Consider the following 23,305-nt stretch of genomic DNA (forward strand, 5'->3'; position numbering starts at 1 on the left):
GGACCACAGGAAGCGTAAGTGGAAATGTGTAGAAACCACGTAATGGCAATGCTGATTTGAAGTTGCTGCCTGGGGACTGTATAAAAACGTGATAGAACTTGGGTGACTGCCATTGGCTCTGTGAAGCTTAATGGCACAGCCAGGCCTTTGCCTCCTGGAACCGGGCTAGGAAATCTTTGTCGCTTAGATTTTGCTGCTGTGTTTCATGTTACATCCTCATTCTTACTGTAATAAAAAACAGTAAGATTTGTGGCGGCACCGTGGTCCTCCCACCCCCTGCTCCCGGAAGTAAAAATGTCTCTTTTTAAAATTAATTTTGTATTCTCGGGAGGTATGCATGCTTGATTACTTACTTGGCTGTGTGAGGACACCCTTTATTGAGTCAGTTGCCCCAATGTGTGATTACATTTCACACTGGGGTGTGTACGTGTAGATGTGCGTTCGTGTAAGTGTTGGTGGTAGGTAGGTTTCTGTGTGGCTCTGATGTTCAAATTGGTGGCATTGGCTCTGAACTTGTAGCTCTGTGTTACCATAGCTGTGAGTGTCTTAAGAGTGGATTGTTGGCTGAACCCTGTGATCATGCAGGGCAAGTTCTAGAATGTGCGAGTAGGTTAATAGGGGAAAATTTTAAGTACGAAGGGTATTTGTCTGACTACAGTGGGTAATTTTAGTTGTCAGTTAACCAGAGATAAAATTGACTTCAGGAAAATGCTTTATTTATAAATGTGAAAAATGTTTGAGTTATCCAAAACGAGCTTTGTTTGAATACAGTTTAACCTTTATGGCGTGATAGATGTAAGAATCAAAATACTTTTCTCAGAAATAGTCTTTTTATTAACCCCTGATTTATCTCATAGTGTGCCTTAAAGTTTAGCAGTTTAAGGCACACTTTGAGGTAAATCAGGGGTTAATAAATGCATTCACTTTTAGAGAATTTTCTAGAACTTGGTGAGTTTGGTGGCGATGTTGAGATTTTATGAAGCTACTTAAAATGGTGTGGTGGGCACGCTTGGTGCTTGACATGCTTAGTGAAAGCCTGGAGGGCACAGCTGTGGTGAACGAGCTGTCACTAACCGTTGTCACACTTGATGGTGTTTCTGTGATGTCTGCAGAGTCCCCCTACTGTTTGAGCACAGCCTCTTTAACCTGTATTTTAAATGCTCTCTCCCCAAGGATGACTAGTGCGTGTGGGGTCCCTTCCTGCGGTGGTTCCCTGGTTTGCTCGGAAACCTGCGGCGCCGTATGGGTGCCAAACAGCGCGTCCCTACCCCACCCTCGCCGCCTCGCAGACTTAGATGGGATATCGTGCCTCAGTCCGCTCGCCCGTGCTTTCCCAGCGTGCCGTGGCCGTGGGGCTGGGTAGTGCTTTGCCGCCGCAGAGCCGTGCTTGTGGAGTTGAGCTGGTACATCTTCGGACAGGTCGCCACAGTGTTGAGAGTGCCCGCCTCAGAGAAAGGGGGCCGGGGCTGTCCTGGGGACGGCAGCACCTACCCGGTGTGTGACCGCAAAAGCTCACACGGGCTTCTCCTTAGGAAAGAGCTTTACCCTGGGCCCTCACTGCTCACAGGCGACGCCACCTTCCTCATACGTGTGCTGTGCCCCAGAGAAGTGAGTGCATTTCTAAATGTCTTCGTCCTCCGAATGTAATGTTAAGCCTAGGGAGCATGTGCCTCGGTTTGCTGCCAGAGCAGGTATTTTATCAGTCAGCCCTGGGTCTAGAATTGATCCTCGAGGGAGAAGATCAAGTCCTGACCATGGCGGTCACAGCGCTCATCCATTCTACTCCGCGAGGAGGCTGAAAGCTAGGTCACCGTTCCTAGCAGTGGGACAGAGCGACAGCAGAGACAGTGCAGCCTCTTCCAGGAGAGGGAGGAAATGACAGCAAAACCAAATCAGGCCTCCATTTGCTTTTGGGGCTGTGGCATCGGGGAAACGGTGTATGCCTCGTGCCCCAGGATGTGGGCTTGTCACTCCGATTCCGCAGGACAGTGTTAGCGGCTCTGGGGAGACTCAGGTGGCAGGCTCCTGGAGTCCGTCACCTTCGTTCTCGCCCGTTAGGCTTTGGAGCTAATGGCCGGAAGAGTTCTTGTTTGCTGGAAAATTGACCTGTAAAAGCACACCTCGTTCCCTTCCGGTTAACTGTTGCTGAGGATTAAATAAATGCTGTCACGTGTATTTCGGGAGTTTTCGTAAAGTAGGAAAGTAGATGGTTCCAGTGATCATTAGAAAGGGATCGGTGGGTGGGCTGTGAGTTGTGGTCGCCATTTCATTTACACCAGTCGCAGGTGAAGGAAACGGGCTGCCTGCGTTAGGCCTTTCTCAGTAGCAAGTAAAAGACACGCAGTTCCTAGATCAAGTGAGAAAGGAACGTATTTGTTCATGAAACCAAGTGACAGAAAGGGCCGGAGTGGAGCTGGCCTCGCATCTCCAGGTGTGGTCTCAGCCGCCCCTCCCCACAGCTCCCAGGTGACCCCATCTCACCCCTGTGGCGCAGGGACCTCTTCACATGATTGGGAACAGTCACCCCCAGAGAAGAAAGGGGTGCTAGTGTTCCCACCTGGGGTGATAGCCCAGGGGTAAGGTCCCGAGTTTGGTCTTCTAGGTCATGGACTGGCTTGATTGGGGGCGGGGGGAGAAGGGGCAGGAAGCCCACAGACCGGCCAGCCGCCCCGCTGGTGTCTCCTCGACCTCCTCGCTAACTTCCCGCATCTCCTAGCTGCATGGTCAGGACCCAGAAGTCCGTCCCTACTAGACAAGGCGTCCTGTGAGACGGAGCGCCCACTGCAGGTGGTCGGGGAAGGTGCCCCAGTCTCCACTGCTGCAATTAAAGGACTGACTCACACGCGATATCCCTTGTTTCAGATGAAACATGAAGTCTCTGGTGCAGTGCACTTCAGAGTCAGGGGGTCTGGACACCCTCTGGGCGGGCAGGCCGGGCTGTTGGGGACGGAGCACGTGATCGTGCTGTCAGGTCCTGTCCACCTGCCAGGGACTCACTTGTGCTGCTCCTGTGGCTCAGAAGCCTTCTTTCTGTGAGTGCTGGCACCGACACAGCCTTATCTGAGCAGAATTTGTCCTTAGGAAACAAAGGGGCATTTAATTCAGCGCAAGGATGGTTCGTTCACTCGCCAGGCCGTTCTGCCCTCCCTCCAGCATTGTTGTCCCACGAGCTCGATTCTGGGTGGGCTCAGTGTCTTCTTTATTTATAAGTAGCTTTACTTATTTTAATTGGAAAAGTTTGCCTTTTTTTTATTCTCGATCTGTTAAGATGTGTGTTACAATCTCAGTATATTTATTCCTAGATAATGACCATATTTATTATTCCCAGGAAACCTGAGGGTGACTTAAGGAACACTCATTTGCAATCTTATGTGAACACTTTGAGCTTTAATTGTACATAGACTTGACAGTCTTAAGAAAAGTGGGATACTGTTTAAATATATTGAAGATCTGATATGTATGTTTAGAAATGAAAACATTTAGTGGTATGTTCTGCAGGAATGATTACAGAAAATAACTGACTAAAACTGACCAAGGAATTTAAAAACGTCTCAGTGATCTCCGGGCATGTGAGCTAAATGGGCCTGTCTTCTGCTGATCCCATTGCCTCTTCTAGGCTTTTCATTTTTAAAAAGAGTTAGTGTCTTTTAGAAAGCTTTGTAAGTAGACAACACCGATAATGTGAGATAAGCTTCATAAAGCTTATTGTGTTATCTCTTACATAACTATGTTAGCAGTAGGGTCATGTTTCAAGATGTTAATATGGTAAAATTGTGGTTTGGCTGTTTTAAAATCAGGCCCACAAGAGGCCGAGGACCCTTAGCCCCTGTGGTGCGTCAGTCTCTTACGTTCACGACCCACCCTGTGTGCGTGGGAGAAGTGGTTGGGATTGATATTTTCTGGATATGAAGCCTGTGGGTTAAACCACGAGATGATGCAATGTCATAATTTAGCAAATACCCAGTTAGCTAAATAGTAGAGAATAGAAGAAACAGCCAAAATCCAGTCGATCACTTGCTTGCTCCATTGGACCATTTTTAAGTGTTGAAAATCTGCATTGTTCTTTGTGGTGTAAAAACTGAAGATTTTTGAAGCTCTCAGAGGCAAACCCAGGTCTAGTTTCCTCTTCCTCCATATTTCTCCTCATTGTTTAGAAAAGGGAAGTGATTATGTTTTCCCTTGGGCATCCTACCTTGGATATGAAGACTGCTGGGATTTTTGAAAATTGGTAATAACTTTAATTCTGCAAGCAGATGCTTGTATAGAGAATCGTGGAGTTAGTCAGCATTCCATCCGTCAGGCATTCCTTGTGCTATGGACCAAAGCAGCTTTCGGCAGATAGTGTAGAAGATGAACAGGAAATGATGAGATGCTCTTAACACTTGTGAAGTTAACAATGAGTATTGTTTTACCTGTGCATGTAATAGGGATTCTTTAATTTTGACTGTCTTGTTGTTTGCAGGCATGAGTTGCTTGAGGAAGCCCGGAGGCAAGGTTTACCTTTTGCACAATGGGATGGGCCCACTGTTGTCGTCTGGCTGGAGGTACCTCCTTTTAACCCTGGGTTGAGTGGGTTACACATGTGACGCTGTAGTCCATTGGCGTCCCCTGAGCCTGACCTCTGACCTTGGCACTCCCTGTCTCCAGCTCTGGGTTGGGATGCCAGCCTGGTATGTGGCCGCCTGCCGAGCCAACGTGAAAAGCGGGGCCATCATGTCGGCCCTGTCAGACACGGAGATCCAGCGGGAGATCGGCATCAGCAACCCCCTGCACAGGCTGAAGCTGCGGCTGGCCATTCAGGAAATCATGTCCCTCACCAGCCCGTCAGCCCCTCCCACGTCCAGAACGGTACGTGTCCGTCCCAAGAGTCGCTTCTTTGGAAGAAGGAAAATGCCTTTACAGGAAGCATTGTCTGTTTGTGTTGCTTCTCAATACATCCAGTGTCCAAATTAAAATTGTAGCATTCAAAACATTACAACTTTTTTTTTTTCTTTAAATTTTTATTGGGGAACAGTGTGTTTCTCCAGGGCCCGTCTCAGCTCCAAGTCATTGTCCTTCAATCTAGTTGTGGAGGGCACAGCTCAGCTCCAAGCCCCGTTGCCATTTTCAATCTTTAGTTGCAGGGTCGCAGCCCACCATCCCATGCGGGAATTGAGCTGGCAACCCTGTTGTTCAGAGCCCACGCTCTAACCAACTGAGCTACCCGGCTGCCCCAAAACATTACAACTTTTAATCTGTGACAATTGGGTGCTTAAAATATACTTTATTCAATGCTGTTATAATAGCTTGACTACAGAGGCACTGTAATATAGAACTAGGAGTTTTTGAAAATGTGGAAAAGAAATGATCGCATTTAAATATAAATGTATGAAAAGTGAAGGGGAGAGGCTTAGATCCCCAGTTGCACTGTAGCCAGTGTTTTGCTCTGTTGATTTGTTTGGCCTACTGGTGCTTTCCATTTGGGGAGCTCAGGGTTTTAAGCAGTCCGCAAACCTGCACGTGTGTACCAAGCGTCACATCTGTGTACATCTGTGCTCAGACAGTCTGCTTCCCATGGGAAGACCTGGAAAGTCCTTATAAAGGGTCCTCCTCGTTGAAAAAGTTAAAAACGAAACTAAGGAACACATTAATGGTAATTGGGAGACAGGGTGGGCTCTTTCCACTTCTGCTTTTGGTCTATTCTGGAGAGAAGAACTCTGGCTGAGAAACCCAGAGCCTCACAGACACACTTCTCTGCGTAGCAGGTCAGGGCCCGATTCCAGGCTCAGTTACTCCACACAGTAAGTGTTAAGAGTATTTCTATTTGTTTTATTTTGTTTCTTGGTGAACGGCCTGTGGTGATGGGCAGTGATGCTGTGCTCTCACCTACTACACAGATAGCTCTTGGCCCAGTGGCAGGTTCGGCCACAGTATCGCAGTGTTGATGTGGTCCGTGTTCCCCAGTAGTTTCCCATCAGCGTGGCCTTTCTAGAAATGAAGGTTCTGGGGTGGTTTTCCCAAAGGTTTTGTAAACTGTCCTGATAAAGGCAGTTCTTGACGGGCAGTGATGCAGAGTGCACCTTACAGTTAAGACACAGGGTGCACCTTGCTCGGAGGCCTGCTCAGTGACCACACAGCCTGCGTCCCTCTGGTGTGATGGGTCGGTGGTGCTGTTATTTGGCACACTGAACGTGTTCAGCATTCTTTTGGACACACTTAGCCCTCCGGCTCCCTGCCCCTTCATTTCCCCCGGGCCGCGAGTGACGGGGCCTCCCAGAAACCATGTTCTGATAGCCCAGCCAGAGCGAGGCTTTGTTTGGGTAAGACTGTATGAAACACACCGAATGAAGAGTTACCTGAGAAGCACAATTTGCAGAAGTAAGAAATGTGTTCTCTTCTCTCTGTGTGTCACATACCTCAGGTGGTAAGCCTGACAGCTCTAGAAATCGTGTTCTCCTTGTTACTGACAACGTGGGGTTAATAAGATGTGGTTACGAGCTTGTGCTAATGCTCTGTTTTCTGTGTGGGCATCTAACGGAAGCTTTGCCTCCACTGTTCCTCTACGTGCCCATGGCTTACGTGTCTGCCACCTTTCCTCTTTGTCACTGCTTCCCTTGCCCTGGATGTGCTTGGTCACTGGGGTCACCCTAGACCACAGGAAATGTCTGGTTAACGCACGAGGAGATGGAGACGCTCACAGCCACGCCACAAACGGTCAGTCACGGCCCAGGCTCACCTTCCCCTCCGTGCGCACCCACTTAAGAGCCGCGCAGCAGAAACAAAATCTCATATCACATTAAATTGTTCCGGATAAGTACTTCCCTTAGGTCCTAGTGAAATGTGTAAAATCGAATTCGCATTTGATCTTACGTCAGGTTTTGTTCAGGAGCTTAAAGATGGTAGGCGGGCCCCGTTCAGAGTAGATTGAGCCAGGAGCGCCCTCAGAATAGCCCCCATTGGGACGGTCTGGCCCTAGCTCTCTCCTTTTATGGACATGCTTGTCGTGGGGCGTCGGCTCCTTGCATGAGACATTGGAATTGTTGGTTTTGCATGAGTTTTGCATGATGCTTTTGATTTTTTGAACTTTTCACTCAGTTCAGCTGCACCCTCCCTCCCAAGTTAATCTGTGTGCGTGACTAAGCTCACCAATACTAATGGTTGTGTTCTTTTGCATCCCTAACCACGTAACATCAGGAGGATGAGGAGGGAAGCTGGGCTCAGGTTGGAGACTCTCTATAATATATTCTTCACTATATGTACAGCAACAAAAAGAATTGGAGTATGAAACCTTGTAATTTTCTTTTCTTGGCATTTTTAATATCTCACTATATTCAGAATATTGTTAATGACGTGAAAGCGTTAGTCAGAGCAAAGCATAGGAACAAAGACTACAAAGAGTACGTCTCATGGACAATTTTGAAGACTCGTCAGCATTTCTCGTGTGGAGCCATGGTAGTTCATTCTAATTAACGTGGATCGCTTTGTTTAATGTACGGTCTTATATATAAAGTCATGTGGCTTCGGCAGCTCCTGCCTGAGATTATATATGTCAATCCCAGTGGTAAACTTTAGTTATGAGATCTGCGGATGGGAAAACTGTGTTCTCACACGTTTCCAATACATCAGTAGGTCCTCGAGTCAGTATTTTACTAAGAACTGTCCTAAATGCTGTGTGAACTAAAGACTTTCCTCCTAACGGAATTCTCAGAAATGAAGCCTCTTCTCGCTAATGTCCTTCTGAGTTTTCAGCTTCCCAGTTCCTCAACTCACAAAAAGCTTTGTCCTGACTGTTCTGCAGCCTTACTTTCAGACAACCCACCTCAAAACAGTGGCGTTCCTACCTGTGATTCCACCAGCCCCGCCGTGTGCCATGCTGTCCGTTTCAGCGACAGACCGAAGGCTGCAAGGTGTGGACAGGCAACGTCCCCTGAGGCTCTCGTTAGTGGCATTGTGTACAGGACTCGAGATTAATTGTGTACCTGAAGAAAACCACAACAATTTTCAATCAGAGTTTTCCTGATTACAAGTTGCTAGTTGAAACACCTGTTTCCCTCTCTCTGTGCTTCTAAAGCAAAGCCAGTTGTACCGTGTTTTTTCTTTTCTTAATGGAAGTAGAGAGGAGCTATAATGTGATTCTCTGAGCTCCCCCATTTATGTGCCACTACTCCAGATAAATGTCCCCATTAATTACTTAACCTAGTCAGACATCTCTTTCCAGGGCCAGTAAGGACCATTAGTGAATTAAAAGGGTACATTTCATAATTACTTAAATGTCAGTATATTTTACACTGAGAAGCAGAGCGTTGTCAGCACCTTATTATGAAATTCCCTGCACTGGGATGTGAAGTGTAAATTAAATCAACTGAACATTTGCTCTTTGCAATGGAAATAGAACCAAGGACGAGCCGTGCCGATGGTGCTAGCATTAGCCAATGTTCGATCTTCGGCAGAAGCGAGGACGATGGCTTCCCGGGATCTGTAACTGCCAGGTGCTGCCAAGCGCAGGAGGCACACCTGCGCCTTTGCGTGCTGCCGCGCGGTGGCCAGCTTGCAAGCCCAGGGGAAGTGTGAGATGCCCTTGGGTGCTCAGGGGAAGAACACATCAGTGTGTTCCAGGCCATGGGGGCTTCCACTGAGCGCGTAGCGCCAGCACGCTCGCTCTCTGTGCGAGACTGCCGCTTGCAGAAACACCGGGCTGAACAGAGCAGCCAGTGTCTGCCGTATCACACTGTAGAGTTCAGAACACGGAGTTGTACTTGTAGTCGTTTACAGAGCCTGTGCCGTGGCTGCCCCTTGTAGCCCATGAGAGCCCTGGCACGCGCTCTTTCCAGAAGGCTGTCATGGCCGCCGAGGAGACGTGGTTCTCCCTGGGATTGGTGGGCCTGGCCCTCCCAGGAGCTCACGTTACTGACCGTTGAAGACGCGTGAGTAGAGCAGACAGTGAGGAAACAAAAATGAGGAGGGTCCTGCTTCCCTGGAAATACGTGTTTAGACAACAGCAGACAGTCATGCTGTGGGTGGCAGGCCTGCAAGATGAGAGTAAGGTTTGCAAGAGTGAAAAAACATGATACTGTGGTGAAGCCCCCAAAAAGCTTGCTGTTTTTCTCAGTCATGGTTGTTTAGAGCAAATAGTGAAACTTTTTTTCCCCCCATTAGAATCTGAGCACTTTTGTTGGCGTTTGAGCCGTTCCTTCCAGCTTGGTTGGTATAAATAATAAATTAGATTCGAGGCCGTATTTTCAACACAACATGGTGGTAGGTGAGAGTTCCTGTTCCCAAGGACTCCATAGTGGACAGAATTCCTGTGAACGTGGCTTCGTCATCTTCCCTTTCTTTGATATGTATGTTTATACATATAATGTGCTTATTTCTGTTTCATTGTACACAGCTTGCATGTATTCTGTTAGATTTAACCCTAAGGGTTTCAGAGTTTTTGATGACATTGTAAATGGTATTTTTAAAATTTCAATTTCCAGTTCATTTCTAGTATTTGGAAATACAGTTCCTTTTAATATATTGACCTTATACCCTGCAACTTGACTAAATTCACTTTAGTTCTGACAGCTGTTCTGTAGATGCACTTTCTACATTGATCATCTGGTCATCCGCAAATAAGCACAGTTTTTTTCTTTACCAATTCATATGCTTTTGATTTATTTTTCTTGCCTTATTACTACAGTGGCCAGGAGCTCCAGTATTGCTGAGTAAAAGTGCTGAGAGCAGACATCCTTACTTTGCTCCTGAGCTTAGGGAGAAATACCTAGTCTTTCGCCATTACAGATGGTGTCAGCATTCCGTTGTTTGTAGATGCCCTTTATCAGATTGAGGCAGTTTTCTTCCATTCCAAAAATACTGAGATTTCCGTAAATGAATGATGAATTTTGTCAAATGCCTTTTCCTCATATTTTGAGATGATATCGTGGTTTTTCTTTTCAATCCGTTGATATGGTGAATTTCATGGATTTTTTTTCTCAAATGTTGACCCAACTTTACGTTCGTTCCTGAGAGAAACGCTACTTGTCATGACATCTTATCCCTTTAATATATTACTGATTTGATTTGCTAATGTTTTGTAAGGAATTTTGCATCTGTGTCTATGAGGGATATTGGTCTGTAGTTTTCTTGTAACACGTTTGTCTAGTTTGTTATCAGACTGATGCTGGCCTTATAGAATGATTTAGGCATTTCTTCTTCACTGTTTTGGAATAGTTTGTGTAGAATTGCTTTTTTTTTTTTCATAAACGTTTGGTAGGATTCACCAGTAAAGCCATTTAGTATGATTTTATGTGTGAGAAGTTTTATAAGTATAAATTAGAATTCTAGTAGATACAGGTTATCAGTTTCTTACTGAGTGGCTTTTGTAGACAATGTCTTTCAAGAAATATGCCCATTTTATTTAAGTTGCTTAGCAGTTGTCCACAGTTTTCCCTTATTAGCCTTTCAATGTCTGTAGGATCGGTATTTATGCCCCCTCTTTCATTCTTGATATTGGTAACGTCTTTTTTTTCTGGATTACTTTGGTGAGGGGTTAGTCAATTTTATTGATGAATCAGGTTTTAGTTTCATTATTTTATTTTCTGTTGTTTTTCCGGTTTCTGTTTCATTGGTTTCTGCTCTTTTATTTTCTTTCTTCTCCTTGCTGTAGATTTCATTTGCTCTTCTTTTTCAAGTTTTTTAACATAGAATGATAAAGTCTTGATTTGTGACCTTTCTCCATTTATAACATAAGCATCTAATATTATATAATACTATAAGTTTCACTCAAGACACTGCTTTAGCTGCGTCCCACAATTTTTGAATATATTGTGTTTCACTCATTCAATTAGAAATATTTTCTCATTTCCCTTGTAATTTCTTCTTTGACACATGGGTTATTAGAAGTATGCCGAGTTCCAAATATTTAGCAGTTTTCCAGATACCTTTTTATTATTGATTTCTAATTTAATTCTTTGAGATAAAAGAACATAATTTGTATGATTTCAGCCTCTCGATGTATGTTGAGATTTGTCTATCGTGGAGAATGTTCCATGCGTACTTGAAAAGAATGTATTCTGCTATTATGGAGTAGAGTGATCTATAAAATGTCAAGTCAGGTTGGTTGACAGTGTTGTTTAGGGCTCCCACCCCTTCTGAGGTTGTTTATTTGGGCTTCCTTGTTCCATCCATGGTTGACTTACTGAGAGAGGAGGGTTGAGGTCTTCTGACCAGTTGTGCGTCTCTCTGTTTCTCTTTTCAGTCCCATCAGTTGTTGTTTATCTCTTCTTTTAAAACTATTTTTTAATTCAGTTTAACTGATTTTGGAATTAACACGTTTTATTAAGGAAATTTGGAAAATGAAGTATTAAAAGTAAAGTTAAAACCAGCCAGAGACATTTTAATAAGTAGCATTAGATTGATCCTTCAAACTTGTTCATGAGCCGTGGTCATTCTTTGGTGTTATGTTATTATACATAAAACTATTGCAGAAAGATAATGTGTAGTCAGTTACAGTTTTATTGTGGTTTGGTTAATAGGTTAAATTTATAAACAACCAGTCACAGGTTTTTAAGAGTATAATTCCTTTTGCATACAATTTTACTAGCACATTTCAAAGGTAGTTAATAAGAGCAGGTTATTTTGAAATTGTAATGAACAGTGTTGCCATTAGTTAGTTTAGCCTTTGAAAATATGTAATAGATTTGAATTCCAGTTAGAGATTATTTAAACTGCTCTTGTGACCTCTTCCACAAGTGTTCTCTGCACTGATGATGCTTCATTACTGCGAGCAGACGCTGGCCTACGGGGACATGAACCACGAGTGGATCGGCAACGAGTGGCTGCCCAGCCTGGGGCTCCCGCAGTACCGCAGCTACTTCATGGAGTGTCTGGTGGACGCCCGCATGCTGGACCACCTGACGAAGAAAGACCTGCGAGGGCAGCTGAAGATGGTGGACAGTTTTCACAGGTAAAGCACTGCGAGCACTCCTTACTAGTTGGCGGAGAGACCTGTGCCTGTTGCCATCTCTGATTTTTTTTTTTTTTTTCTTTTGGAAATAGAAACAGTTTCCAGTGCGGAATTATGTGCCTGAGAAGGTTAAATTATGATAGAAAAGAACTGGAAAGAAGAAGAGAAGAAAGCCAAAATGAAATAAAAGGCTAGTACATGATGTTTATTGCTTCAGCATATGTCTGCTTCCCAGTATATTCACAGCTTCAGTGATTTCCTAGTTTTTAAAAACGAGGAAAGCCTTTAAGTGGAGAAGACGAGTCTGCCGTGATCACGGAGGGGGGATCCCGGGTAGAGGGAGTGCTGCTCAGCTCTTCCCGTGTGGCCAGAGCTTCTGCCTGTTTTCTCGTGTTCCCATCAGTGTGTAGGCTGACCGTGTCCAGGTGAGCATTTCCCGACAACGTCAGTGATTTCCTGTTGTGAGAACATGGGCCTGTCCCTGACAGTGCTGCCACGCACACGGACGAACAGGCCCTGCTGCGGCTACTCAGTTGAAGTGTGAGGAGGAAGGCTCTGGCCGTTCGTGCAAGGACTTCAGAAGCACAGACTGACAACGCTGCTTCTGCTCCCAGGGTTTACATGTCAGCTGGGCCTTGAGATGGAGTGGGAGCTCCTTGCAGCAGGAAGAAGGCAGAGGCCTTTCAGTTAGAAAGCGGGCGGGCGTGTCAGAGGGCCTGGGTGTTCAGCCCGAGACAAGGCTGCTCTTCTCCGACGGGGAGCCTCTCGCAGCGCCTCTGACTGATCGGGGACAGCAGTGTGCTTTGAAGTGAGGTGCTGGCGATTGAGCTCGACGTCAGATCTCTCAGAATGCTCAGAACATACAGAAATCACTAGCAGTGGTGATAAGGTACCACTACTAACTGTGATAATAAGAGAAAGAACTTACTGAACAACTCCAAGAACTTTCATAGGTGGATTCATTTAATTCTTACCACAAGCCTGTGAGTGCCGCTTTCACCCCCAGTTCTTCCTAAGAAAGGAATGGAATATGAAAATGTGGTCGGGGCAATGGCCCATTGGAAGGATAGTCTAGTCAGACTTGAGTTACTGTGAGTCACGAGGAAAACCGATGGCCAGCGCTTACTGTGCATGTGTGTGTGCGTGCACACCCTTTATCCAGAAAAGGATATTGGAAATGAAATTTGTAAAACTCTCATTTGTTTTCTGTGTCCATTTTAAATCTTTAAAGTTGACAAAAGCTGCCTTTGAAAGTAATTGGTGATCATCTGTCCGTATTTTACAAAGAGACTATTTTCAGATCTCTTCTAGAGCAAACGTAATCGTTCACTGCTTTGCGTAATACAAGCTCTTCCCCCAAAGTCTCTGGTATGCTGAGAATATCTTTAAGTGTCTCTCTGTTTACAATGAGACGACAACAAAGGCTTCAGGACTCTAAGGGAGAGGTTTGCATTGAATGGTGCAAGGTGCCCGAGTTGGTGCCCACCCCGTGGTGGGAAGCAAGTGTTTCCAGTGCTCTGAAGTCTGTGTGGGCACCTGGCGTGCATTCCCATCCCTGTCTGCGCTGCTGCTTTCCGGCCCTGCATCCTTCTCATTGCCTGCTCTCTAGACACCGAATGGACATAACTCTATTCCTTTCGGGTTCACTAGAAGAACGAGTCCTAGTGGAAGGTTTCCAAGACTAGACAAGGGCCGAGGCGTCCATGTCTAAGCGCAGCACTGTGCCCCAGCTCCCGTGGAGCCTGTCTTGTCGGGAACTGAAGGGCCAGGACCGTGTAGGACCCTTGGCCCTTGTCACAGCACGTGCGTGATGAAGGCAGCTTTCCAGAGCCACGTTTACCATTGTTCTTACTCACCTGCAGATGTGCTTGTTTGGAGCAACGATCGAGTGATTCGCTGGATCCTGTCGATTGGCCTTAAAGAGTACGCGAACAACCTGCTGGAGAGCGGCGTGCATGGCGCCCTGCTGGCCTTAGATGAGACCTTCGACTTCAGCGCGCTGGCCCTGCTGTTACAGATTCCCACGCAGAACACACAGGTAACACCGAGCCGCCGGGCCTTCACCGCCCGCGCTCAGGCGGTTCTCCTGCTGAGACACTGAGCCAGTGTCCGAATGGAGACCAGGCGTACGGAAGCTCAGACAACCAGCAGTCTGTCTCCACACTGAATCCGTAATCACAGTTCCAGTCAGCAGCGCTTCGTTCTTCAGTACTTCGGCCTGTCCTCTTTCCATTTTCTATCACAAGCCTGAGAGTCTTCAATAAAATAAGGGGGAGCTTCAAGTGCGTATGCTCATACGAGTGACATATTTAATTCTTATGTGGAAAGAGAAATGTTCGTAGGTATGCCAGGTGGAGGCTATTAGTTGTGTGTCAGTGGGTAATTGCCCTGTGTACCTCTTTTTGATTCATGGGCTTATTAGAGGATCAGGAAATGTTTCATGTGACAGAAGAGGGTGTATCTTTCGCCAGTACCCCTGACCTTCCCACATGCACCAGCCCACACAGCACAGAGTTTAATTTCCAAGAGACTGTGGATCCCTGTTCACAGAAGCGCATCCACAGACTCCACTTTTCTGGATTTAGAACAGTCGTGGTTCAAGGCTCTCATCGCCTTTCAAACAGGTTTTTAAAAGTTGGTTTGAGGAACAGTTGTGATGTGCTGACAGCCTTCAGATTAGAGTGATGAAAATGTCAGCCTGTTGTTCTGTTCTCATTTCAGGCTCGTGCTGTCTTGGAAAGAGAGTTTAACAACCTTTTGGTCATGGGAACTGACAGACGGTTCGATGAAGTAAGCTTTCAGCCTAACGATTCTGAAATTTCCCTTAAATGTGAATTATTTTGTCACACTTGTATGAACTGTTTAGTCAGGTACCTCTTCTAAATGTGGAAATAATTTTACATTACAAGTTATACATCGCTCTTACATTTTATTAGCAAGTCATCTATTAAGAAACTAATATTTTCAATAAGATAGGGGTTTTTGTTGTTGCCGTTGTCATTTTTGATACCCCTCAGAAGTGTTTTCCACATCACGAAACACTGGTTGCAGCCTAGGAATGGAGTCTGTCTGTTAGTTGTTTTGGGGACACCTGGGTGTCTTTCCCCACCCAGAGCCCGGTGCTTTGGGGGAATGTTTCAGAAGCATATTCAAAAGCACAAAATGTTACGTCCTCTTGTACAAAACCACGACTCATTTATTCCCACACTGTCATTCATTATTCTCTTGATTGGATCTTAGAAAAGCTGAGTTGGACAAAGAATAGGTTCCCTACAGAGGCACTTGCTGGCTTTAGCTCAGCGTAAGATGGAATTATTGACAGCTTGAAACGGTTTTTAGTACAAATAAAAAACATTATACAGTAAGAAGGTGGTGTTTGCAAGGTGAGAAGTGGAGCACGGTGAGAGGCGGAGCACACCCCCCCTTGCCCAGGACCACCCTGTTTGCCCAGACACATCCCAGCATAAGTGTTGCCAGGCCTCCCTGCACTCTCAGAAGCTCCCGGTTTGGTCATAAATCACACGGTTGTCAAGAACAGGGCTGGATACAGGTGAACAGAAATGCAGTGACAAGTTCAAAAGAAATGTTGAAGGGCTGGTAATTTTATGTTTTTGTCCTTTATTTTAAAATCAGTTTTGTTTTCTGCCCTTTAACTTACCAGGATGATGATAAAAGCTTTAGGAGAGCACCTTCTTGGAGAAAAAAATTTAGACCAAAGGACGTTCGTGGTTTAGCTGCCGGGTCAGCAGAGACTCTCCCCGCAAACTTCCGGGTCACCTCCTCTCTGTCCTCACCCCCTATGCAGCCAAAGAAGATGCAGCTGGATGGTACGTGACGGCCAGGCCAGCCCGCCGCCTGTAGGCAGCACGAGCAGCGTTTTGGCTGGCACGGTGGTGCTCGTCTAGAATGGCCGGTTTAATAGGTTAGAGGCAGCTGAGGACTGCGCATGCCCAGGTTTCCATGTTTTAAAATCAGTCCTAACATCTGTTGATAAAAGATTAACGATAATACAGATTTTTTTTTTTTAAGTTCTTGTCTGGTTGAATATGCCTATTCTTCCAGCTAGTGAAGGTAAGCACTGCGTGTTCTCAGAGTGTTGGATTGACCTCCAACTTGTAAGGGTATGTGTGTGTGTGTGTGGTGTGTGTGTACGTGCGGTGTGTGTGTCTGTGGTGTGTGTGGTGTGTGTGTATGTGTGGTGTGTGTGTGTGTATGCGTGTGCTGTGTGTGTGTGTGAGTGGGTGTGTGTGTGAGTGTGTGTATGCGTGTGCTGTGTGAGTGCGTGTGTGTGGTATGTGTGAGTGTGCGTGTGCCAGGTATGTGCGTGTGCCAGGTGTGTGTGTGTGTGTGCCAGGTGGGTGTGCGTGTGCCAGGTGGGTATGCGTGTGCCAGGTGGGGGTGTGTGTGAGTGGGGGTGTGTGTGAGTGTGTGTATGCGTGTGCTGTGTGTGAGTGCGTGTGTGTGGTATGTGTGAGTGTGCGTGTGCCAGGTGTGTGCGTGTGCCAGGTGTGTGTGCGTGTGCCAGGTGGGTGTGCGTGTGCCAGGTGGGGGTGTGTGTGAGTGTGTGTGTGTGTGAGTGTGTGTATGCGTGTGCTGTGTGTGAGTGCGTGTGTGTGGTATGTGTGAGTGTGCGTGTGCCAGGTGTGTGCGTGTGCCAGGTGGGTGTGCGTGTGCCAGGTGGGTGTGTGTGTGAGTGGGTGTGTGTGTGCGCGCACCAGGCGGCACGAGAAGCTTCCACCAGTGCAGTAGCTTTCACACTGCGTACTTAGCCCCAGGACCGCTCTCCACACTGGAAAGGTGACTCAGTCCATTTTAAATGACATGGTTGCTACCTCTGTGAGCTCCGCCTTTCCTTTCTTCCCTCTGTCCCTGCTGTGATTTGTCCTTGTCCCTCTGTGTCACAAAGGGATGGAGAGAAGCAAGGAGGCAACGCTGGGAGTCCTCACTGCAGGGCAGCCGGTCCTGTCGGCTCTGGCAGCTCTGCCGTGGCGGTTTCACATTGCGCCTGTGACCCTCCCTTGACAACACGGTGCTTTGCGTACATTCTCCTTAGAGTCTGCCCTGCGTTACTGCCGGGCCCCTGGCTGTGAGCGTCCCCACTGAGGAGGTGCCGCCCTTGAGCGCTACGCCTCAGCTCCTGGCTGTTCCACCGTCACCCTGGTTTCCTCCTTTGCTGCTGCTGCTGCTGGTCCAGGACTCGGTCCCACAAGCTGACTCACAAAGTGTCGCTTGCCGCGCGTCCTTGTGCGTGTCAGCTGGGCCGGCCCGCTGGAGCCGCCCTGCAGTTACAGATGACTTCCTTCTCTTCTGGCACAGTCGGGTGCGCTCTAGGAACGGGAGCGGTTTTCCAATGCACTGTGGTGGTTTTACTAGCTTTCCAGTTATTAGCCCTCCCCATAAGCAGGTTTATAAGTTTAGCTCTCACTTGTCTGTGTAAAAATCAGAGACAGTCATTTATACAAAGCCTTTGCTAAGCTGAATACCTAATGAAAATGGCTTACAAGGCAGCACTTTTATTAAAAAGCCACATCTGCCTGCCAGAGTTTAATAATATGCCCAATGGGAGGAAAAGCCAGTAACTTTTTAAAAGTAGCATTTTTCTTTTAAGAAGCATGCAGATAATTTCTTATAAATTTTAACTGTAATTTGGCCTTTGAATTATTAAATAATCAGAGTGCTTTCTTATTTCCTCATAGCTTCATTCCTATTTTCGTCATTACAAATCACATTTTCCTGTTAAATGTTAGCAGAATATTGAGATTAGAATTTAGATAAATTAAAACTAATGCTAGAAAAGGGCATGGGGAGCATGTTACATAGAAGGTAACTTCCCCTGTATGATAGCTAAGGCATAAACCTGGTAAAACTTGATTATTTTAATGGCTTTTTGAATAAGGGAGTGTGAGGTCACTTGCAGCAGGTTTCCTGGGCTCTCAGAATCAGAAAGATTTATAAAGCTTCCCCTTTCTCTCCGGCAGCACCAGCTGTCTTAACATCCTTTCTGGAACCACGGCAGAATATTAATAAAATGTGTTCCTGGTGGAAACCAGAAAATGTGTAACTGGGAACAGCGAATATCTGCTACAGATTTTCTTAAAGTGTCTTAGTCCAGTTCGCAGCGAGGAATGGGGGCTTATCTGTTGGGCCATGCGCTGTATTGCTTAACCAGAGAAAATCAGTGGTGAACATTGTTCCCGGGAGAAACTGAGGTTGGGCTTCGGTTTTCTTCGACAAATCATTGTCCTCTGGCCACCCCTGAAACCACGCCCTGGGGTCTCTTACCTGCCGTGAGGTGTCCTCCCCTTCCCTCAAGCCACACGCCTGCTGAAGTCTCGCCCTCGCCCTCAGTGGGCTGGGCCGGCTCGCGTTACTGCTGGGTTTCCCATGAGGCCATTCCTGCAGGTACAGTATTTCAGGCTGACAGGGAAGTAGTCCAGTTGCTCTGTTCATCTAGAGTTTATCACATTGAGCAGGCGTCGTGTGTGTACATGGACGTCACGAAATTGATTTTATATCATCTGATGTGTCGCTGCTGTTTTGGAATGAACTTCCCGTGACTCCCAGGGCTGTTGGGAGATGAAGAGACACTGGGTGAAACCCCACTTGGTGCCACTTCGATTCTCCGTCTGGCTCACCCAGTCCCACTCTAGAAGTTTCCCTTGGAGCCCTCAGTAGGAGCTGTTGTAGGTGTGAAAATGTGTGTGTGTGCCTGTGCCCTGGTGTGACTTCCAAGACTAACTGCATGCTGTGTTTGCACGCCTCTCCTGGTTGTCGGAACAGGCAACGTGTCAGGAACGCAGAGGTTGGATTCTGCTACAGTCAGGACTTACTCCTGCTGAGGCCTCCTGTGGTGAGTAGGACGATGGCGGTCCCTGGTGTGTGCACATGTGCTCGGGCCGGGAGCCCGCTCTAGCTAGTGCAGGGGCTTAAAAAGTGCAGACACACCAGCCTTTCCGCACCTGTTAGGGGGATTTTGGCATGCTGGATGCTTCCAATTTGTCCTACAGACGTTAGTGTGTCCTGGTATTTAAGGAGAAAACATGGATTTCCACTTTGTCCTTAAACCTAAAACTGCCGCCTCATTTGAAGTGTCTGTCAATGTTCTTTTGGGGGTGGGGAGGCAGGAAAGCAGAACTGGGCAGAAGAGAACATGAACTCAGCCCTGAGCCAGCTGCCCCCGGAGTTGAGAGCACCTGGCAAGCCCCCCGCTCTGACACCTGGAGGGGCATCCGTGTGATTCCCGAGTGGGCGGTGCGAGCTCGCTTTGTGTAAACACGTTCTGGAGTGAGAGAAGCCCCCAAGTATGAGTTCCATGCGACTCTACCGTCGTGTGACACTAATAACCTTTCCACTTAGAGATTGGCTTTTCAAAACAAAACTGCATTGCCACCCCAGGGATCAGTGCCTGAGGGACCCCGCCCCCCATGGAGGTAGTGGTGTGGGGCCCTGGGGGAGGGGCCCTGTTCTGCTCTGCTCTGCTTTCAGACCTCAGCTGGAATCTTTGATTGGTTTTGTCTTTTTTTTAATTGACTTTTAGACATAGGCCAAATGGAAGTCAGTGAAGGCATTCTCTCCTCGATATGTGTAGTCCTTGATGTTTATTCTAAATTCTCAAAGGGGCTGAATCGAGGTGTCAGGGAGGCGTGGGTGCCCGCGATGGGGTGGGGGGGCACCGGAGCGGGCAGCCCGTCCCGGTGTGGCGACGCTCAAACCTGCTTTTTGTCTGTTTTTATTTTCCAGTTTATCCACACTACTTCTACCGGTGACTCTGCAGCGTTTTGAATCCAGCAAAGACTGCATTTTAGAATTCAATGGAATCCTTAATCTGTTAATACTTGTTATATGGACCCTGAGATATTTTATTACAGAGTTTTTAATTAGTGAAAAATTCATGAATACCATAGAGAAAATATTTTAGAATTTAATGTTTCTTATATTTATGTAAACTTATGCCTTCATTTATATAGTTACTTACTTTTTCATGTATATCCAGGCTATAAATATCCTTTCAAATCAATTCATGTTCTTTATCTAATTTTAGTCTTTGAAATGAATGTACTGTAATGCTTGTATGTATAAATCTTATGAACAGATATAGGGCTTTTGTAAATTATGCATTTCTTGTAATTATCATTGTTTAATTTTGTAATAATAAACCACGACAGAGAAAAGGATTTTACTGCGTTTGTGAAATCATCGAGACACAGCGATCATCCTTGACGAACGTTCCCGAGCTCACTACAATCACTTTGAAATAAGCAGACCTGATGTCAGGCAATATTGTTGTATTTTAATGACTAACCTTACAGTACTTTTTCTAGCACGAAATGCTTTGTTCTGCGATGTGAACAGATTAAAAGTACCTGGTGTTAGCTATGAGCTGCTGATAAAACTCGGACTGAAAGGATTAGCAGAACACTAGACAATTTCTTAGGACCTGTCACACTTTCACAGCCTTGACTCTGCGGGCTTCGCTTGTCTGCAGTGACTGACAGAAGCCATGCGCTGGGGACCGTTCTCAGCCAGAAGAGAAAGACTCGGGTGAGGGGCCTGGGGCCGGCTTCCCGCGCTCTCCCCTGGGAACCAGGGTGGCAGGGCGCCCACACAACCACTCAGAGGACCAATCACGGGCGCCGTGCTCTCATCGCAAAGCCGGTGGTGCAGAGGAGACGGCAGCGAGGGATCCTGAAAATTATGTAGTGCGACTCTAACAAAGGCCTTATTTTTCTTAGGTAAATCATCTTTTTACATTTGTTTGTAAACATGTTTAAAGAATGGACCTAGTCTTACATTTTTAGATTTTGATGATATAGCCATTTTGGATTGTCTGAGTAGCCGCCGTAACTTTTACTTTGTAAATGGCATATTAAAAAGCCAGCAGGAAATGTGTTCAGATCAAGGAGCGTTATTTATTATGCAGCCGGTGCACAGGTGGATGGCATGTCCTTACATTTGGTTTCTGCTTTGGATTTGTACCAGTCACTGTTTCCGTTCTGTTTTTCTATTAATCTTTTGTGAATTTCCTGATTATGTAACAAAGTATGTACAGTCTACTTTTGAACTCTTTTTATCACAGTGTTATTTATTGCTTTCTCTCAATAAAGTGCTGAAGCATTTCCCACTGCCAGTAATGAACCTGAAAGTAAGCTGTAGCCCATTGCAAGTTTCCTGCTGCTGCTCTGGGTCGGGCTCTAGGCCCACGGTGGCAGCAGTGTCATAAGGTGGATATTCTGTCCTAGAAGTCAACTGAGACAATAAAGAATCTGGAGGATGGAAGTGTAGGCTTGGGTGTCATTCAGAGGAGGCCCAGGTGGTTCCTGCCCTTGGTTCTGGAGGCCCAGACACTCTGCCTCATCGACACCTACGGGGAACCGGGCCCTGAGAGAACCAGAGGCCCAGGAGGCAACTGACCGTCAAGCAGAAGTGGAAGTGTGTAGGCTCATGTAAACGGGGCCCTTGACCTCGGGCTCAAATGGTGCGGGGAGTAGGAGGGTGAGGGGGAGTGACAGAGTGTGTGTGTCAGCGTGCGCACGCGCTGCGTGCACGTGCTGTTTCTCAGCTTCCTTCCTTGCTGTCCTCGCCACGTGATCACACGGCGGCACCCCGAGATGTGTCCTCCCATTTTCATGGCCCCTGGGAACCAGGGAGCTACTTCTCTGATAGCTCAGACCAAGCCCTGAGTCACGTAGCAGCCCAGCTGGCACAGGGGAGGAAACATGCCAAGTGGCTCAGGCAGGTGGGCAGGGCCACACCCAGACATGGCCGGGGAGCCCGCGCGAGTGGGTGGCAGCTCCAACCTCAGCCTGCTGGGTAGTGTTTCCCTCCCTCCACACAGTGTCATCAGGTCTGGGGACGCACAAGGCCCGTGGCTGACACATCCCCACCCCCCACCAAGGCCGTGTTGGGTGGCTCTGCTGCAGTCACCTGGGTTTTCATTTTTCTGTGTGTCCCTCCAGGGCTGACGGACTCCTGAATGGTGCGTGTTTTCTGTCCGTGGATTAACACATTCCAGCTCATTTCTGTGAGGGCTTAGCTCCCAGGTAACCGTTTTCCTGTTTAGGACCTGTGCTCGCGGGTCTTCCAATTTGATGTACGGGTAGCCTTATTTTCTGCATTTCCTAGGTCGTGGGGTTAACAAGTGTGAGATTTAAAACACTAGGGCGTCCTGGCTTTCTTATGCCTGACCAAACCCAGTCACGCCTTGGGTACCTTAAAGCTTCCGGAAACAAACCAAGTTAGCACTGATTCGTTAACTTGCAGGTGTTTTCTTAAAACTTGGTTTATGCCTTTTGAAAAAGTCAGTGGAGAACCACCCAAAGGAAGTGGTAAGATGTTTCGTAGTGTTGCCTTTCTAAGAAAGCCTGTTAGCTGTCCCGCTTAGGTCTGTTTGGCTCACATTGAATGTCCCAGGGCTTGCCCGAAGCAGGGGGCACAGGTGTGGTCACGATAAAGACTGTCTTGGCTCCTCCCTTCACTAAAAACTCCGTTAAGGCTACTGTAGCCTCAGAATTGCGGCCCTTAGCTTCCTCTTGTCACGTTTCGCATCATGCATTTTAAGGTAATTGTGGGGTTTGGGTTGTGTTCTTTGCTTTTTCTACCTAAGTCCCGTCTTCTGTTCTTTGGCAGACAGGTAGGTGGACATCCAGCTGCTACCATCTCCCCAAACACTGGTTGGTGCACTTCTAAATACCTCAGGGACTTGTGTTTCCTTAGCCTCATCCCTGGGTGAGGCCAACTGGCCAGTGATTCTGCGATTTCGTGACCTAGCTTCTCGTGCACCTTTGCAAGTCCTGCTGTTGGAGGCCAGCTCTTCGTGCCTGGCTCCCAGGCAGAGCAGTAACATGGTGGGAAGAAGGTGGGGTTCCTCCTCTTGGAGGAACCATGTGCCTGTCCAACTTTTGGCGGTTGCTGGCTTCTTTGGCTGTGGCCCATCCCTCCAATCTCTGCCTCTGTGTGCATGTGGCCTCTCCTCTCTGTGTGTTATCGTCTGTCTCATGAGAACACTGGTCATCGGCCCACCCAGCTAAAGCTAACCCAGGATGACGTCATCTCAAGGTGCTTCACTTAATTACATCTACAAAGACCCCTTTTCCAAATAGAGTCCCATTCACTGGTCCCACAGATTTGGACATAGATACACCTTTTGGGGCCACCACTTGCCCCACAACACCACTCTGTTTCTGGAGAGGACCTGCCCTGCCCTGGAGATGACGGGTACAATGGGCCCTACCCCCAAGGGACCCAGCCTGTAGGAACAGGACTCCCAATGTCATAAAGGGCACTGAGCCAAGGTCACGTGCCCGTGCTGGGATCCTGGGGAAGAGGAGTGTTCCAGACCCATTCGCAGTGACACCGTGGGGTGGGGGCAGAGGCTGACCAAGG

General features: G+C 47.1%; 1 protein-coding gene across 11 annotated transcripts in view; it reads left to right on the forward strand.

Moving 5' to 3' along the window:
- The window catches only part of PPFIA1 (PPFI scaffold protein A1), an 83,913-nt gene extending 62,863 nt beyond the window's left edge, over window positions 1-21,050 (forward strand). For 4 of the 11 annotated variants that reach the window (XM_088789771.1, XM_074336869.2, XM_074336870.2 and 1 more), the window contains 11 exons: window positions 4,463-4,544; window positions 4,648-4,848; window positions 6,631-6,693; window positions 7,174-7,200; window positions 11,748-11,923; window positions 12,016-12,113; window positions 13,786-13,961; window positions 14,645-14,713; window positions 15,585-15,750; window positions 18,704-18,773; window positions 19,664-21,050. In XM_088789771.1, coding sequence (XP_088645897.1) covers window positions 4,463-4,544; window positions 4,648-4,848; window positions 6,631-6,693; window positions 7,174-7,200; window positions 11,748-11,923; window positions 12,016-12,113; window positions 13,786-13,961; window positions 14,645-14,713; window positions 15,585-15,750; window positions 18,704-18,762 — 1,117 coding nt within the window. In that variant the 3' untranslated portion in view covers window positions 18,763-18,773; window positions 19,664-21,050. Of the gene's footprint in view, window positions 1-4,462; window positions 4,545-4,647; window positions 4,849-6,630; window positions 6,694-7,173; window positions 7,201-11,747; window positions 11,924-12,015; window positions 12,114-13,785; window positions 13,962-14,644; window positions 14,714-15,584; window positions 16,468-16,564; window positions 18,774-19,663 lie in introns of all 11 variants that reach the window. The other 7 variants (XM_074336873.2, XM_088789773.1, XM_074336874.2 and 4 more) reach the window with 5 other exon arrangements.
- Window positions 21,051-23,305: the final 2,255 nt, after the last annotated feature.

This window comes from Rhinolophus sinicus, chromosome 14 (assembly GCF_057876585.1).
Source record: "Rhinolophus sinicus isolate RSI-liver-muscle chromosome 14, RSI-T2T, whole genome shotgun sequence".
NCBI lineage: Eukaryota > Metazoa > Chordata > Mammalia > Chiroptera > Rhinolophidae > Rhinolophus > Rhinolophus sinicus.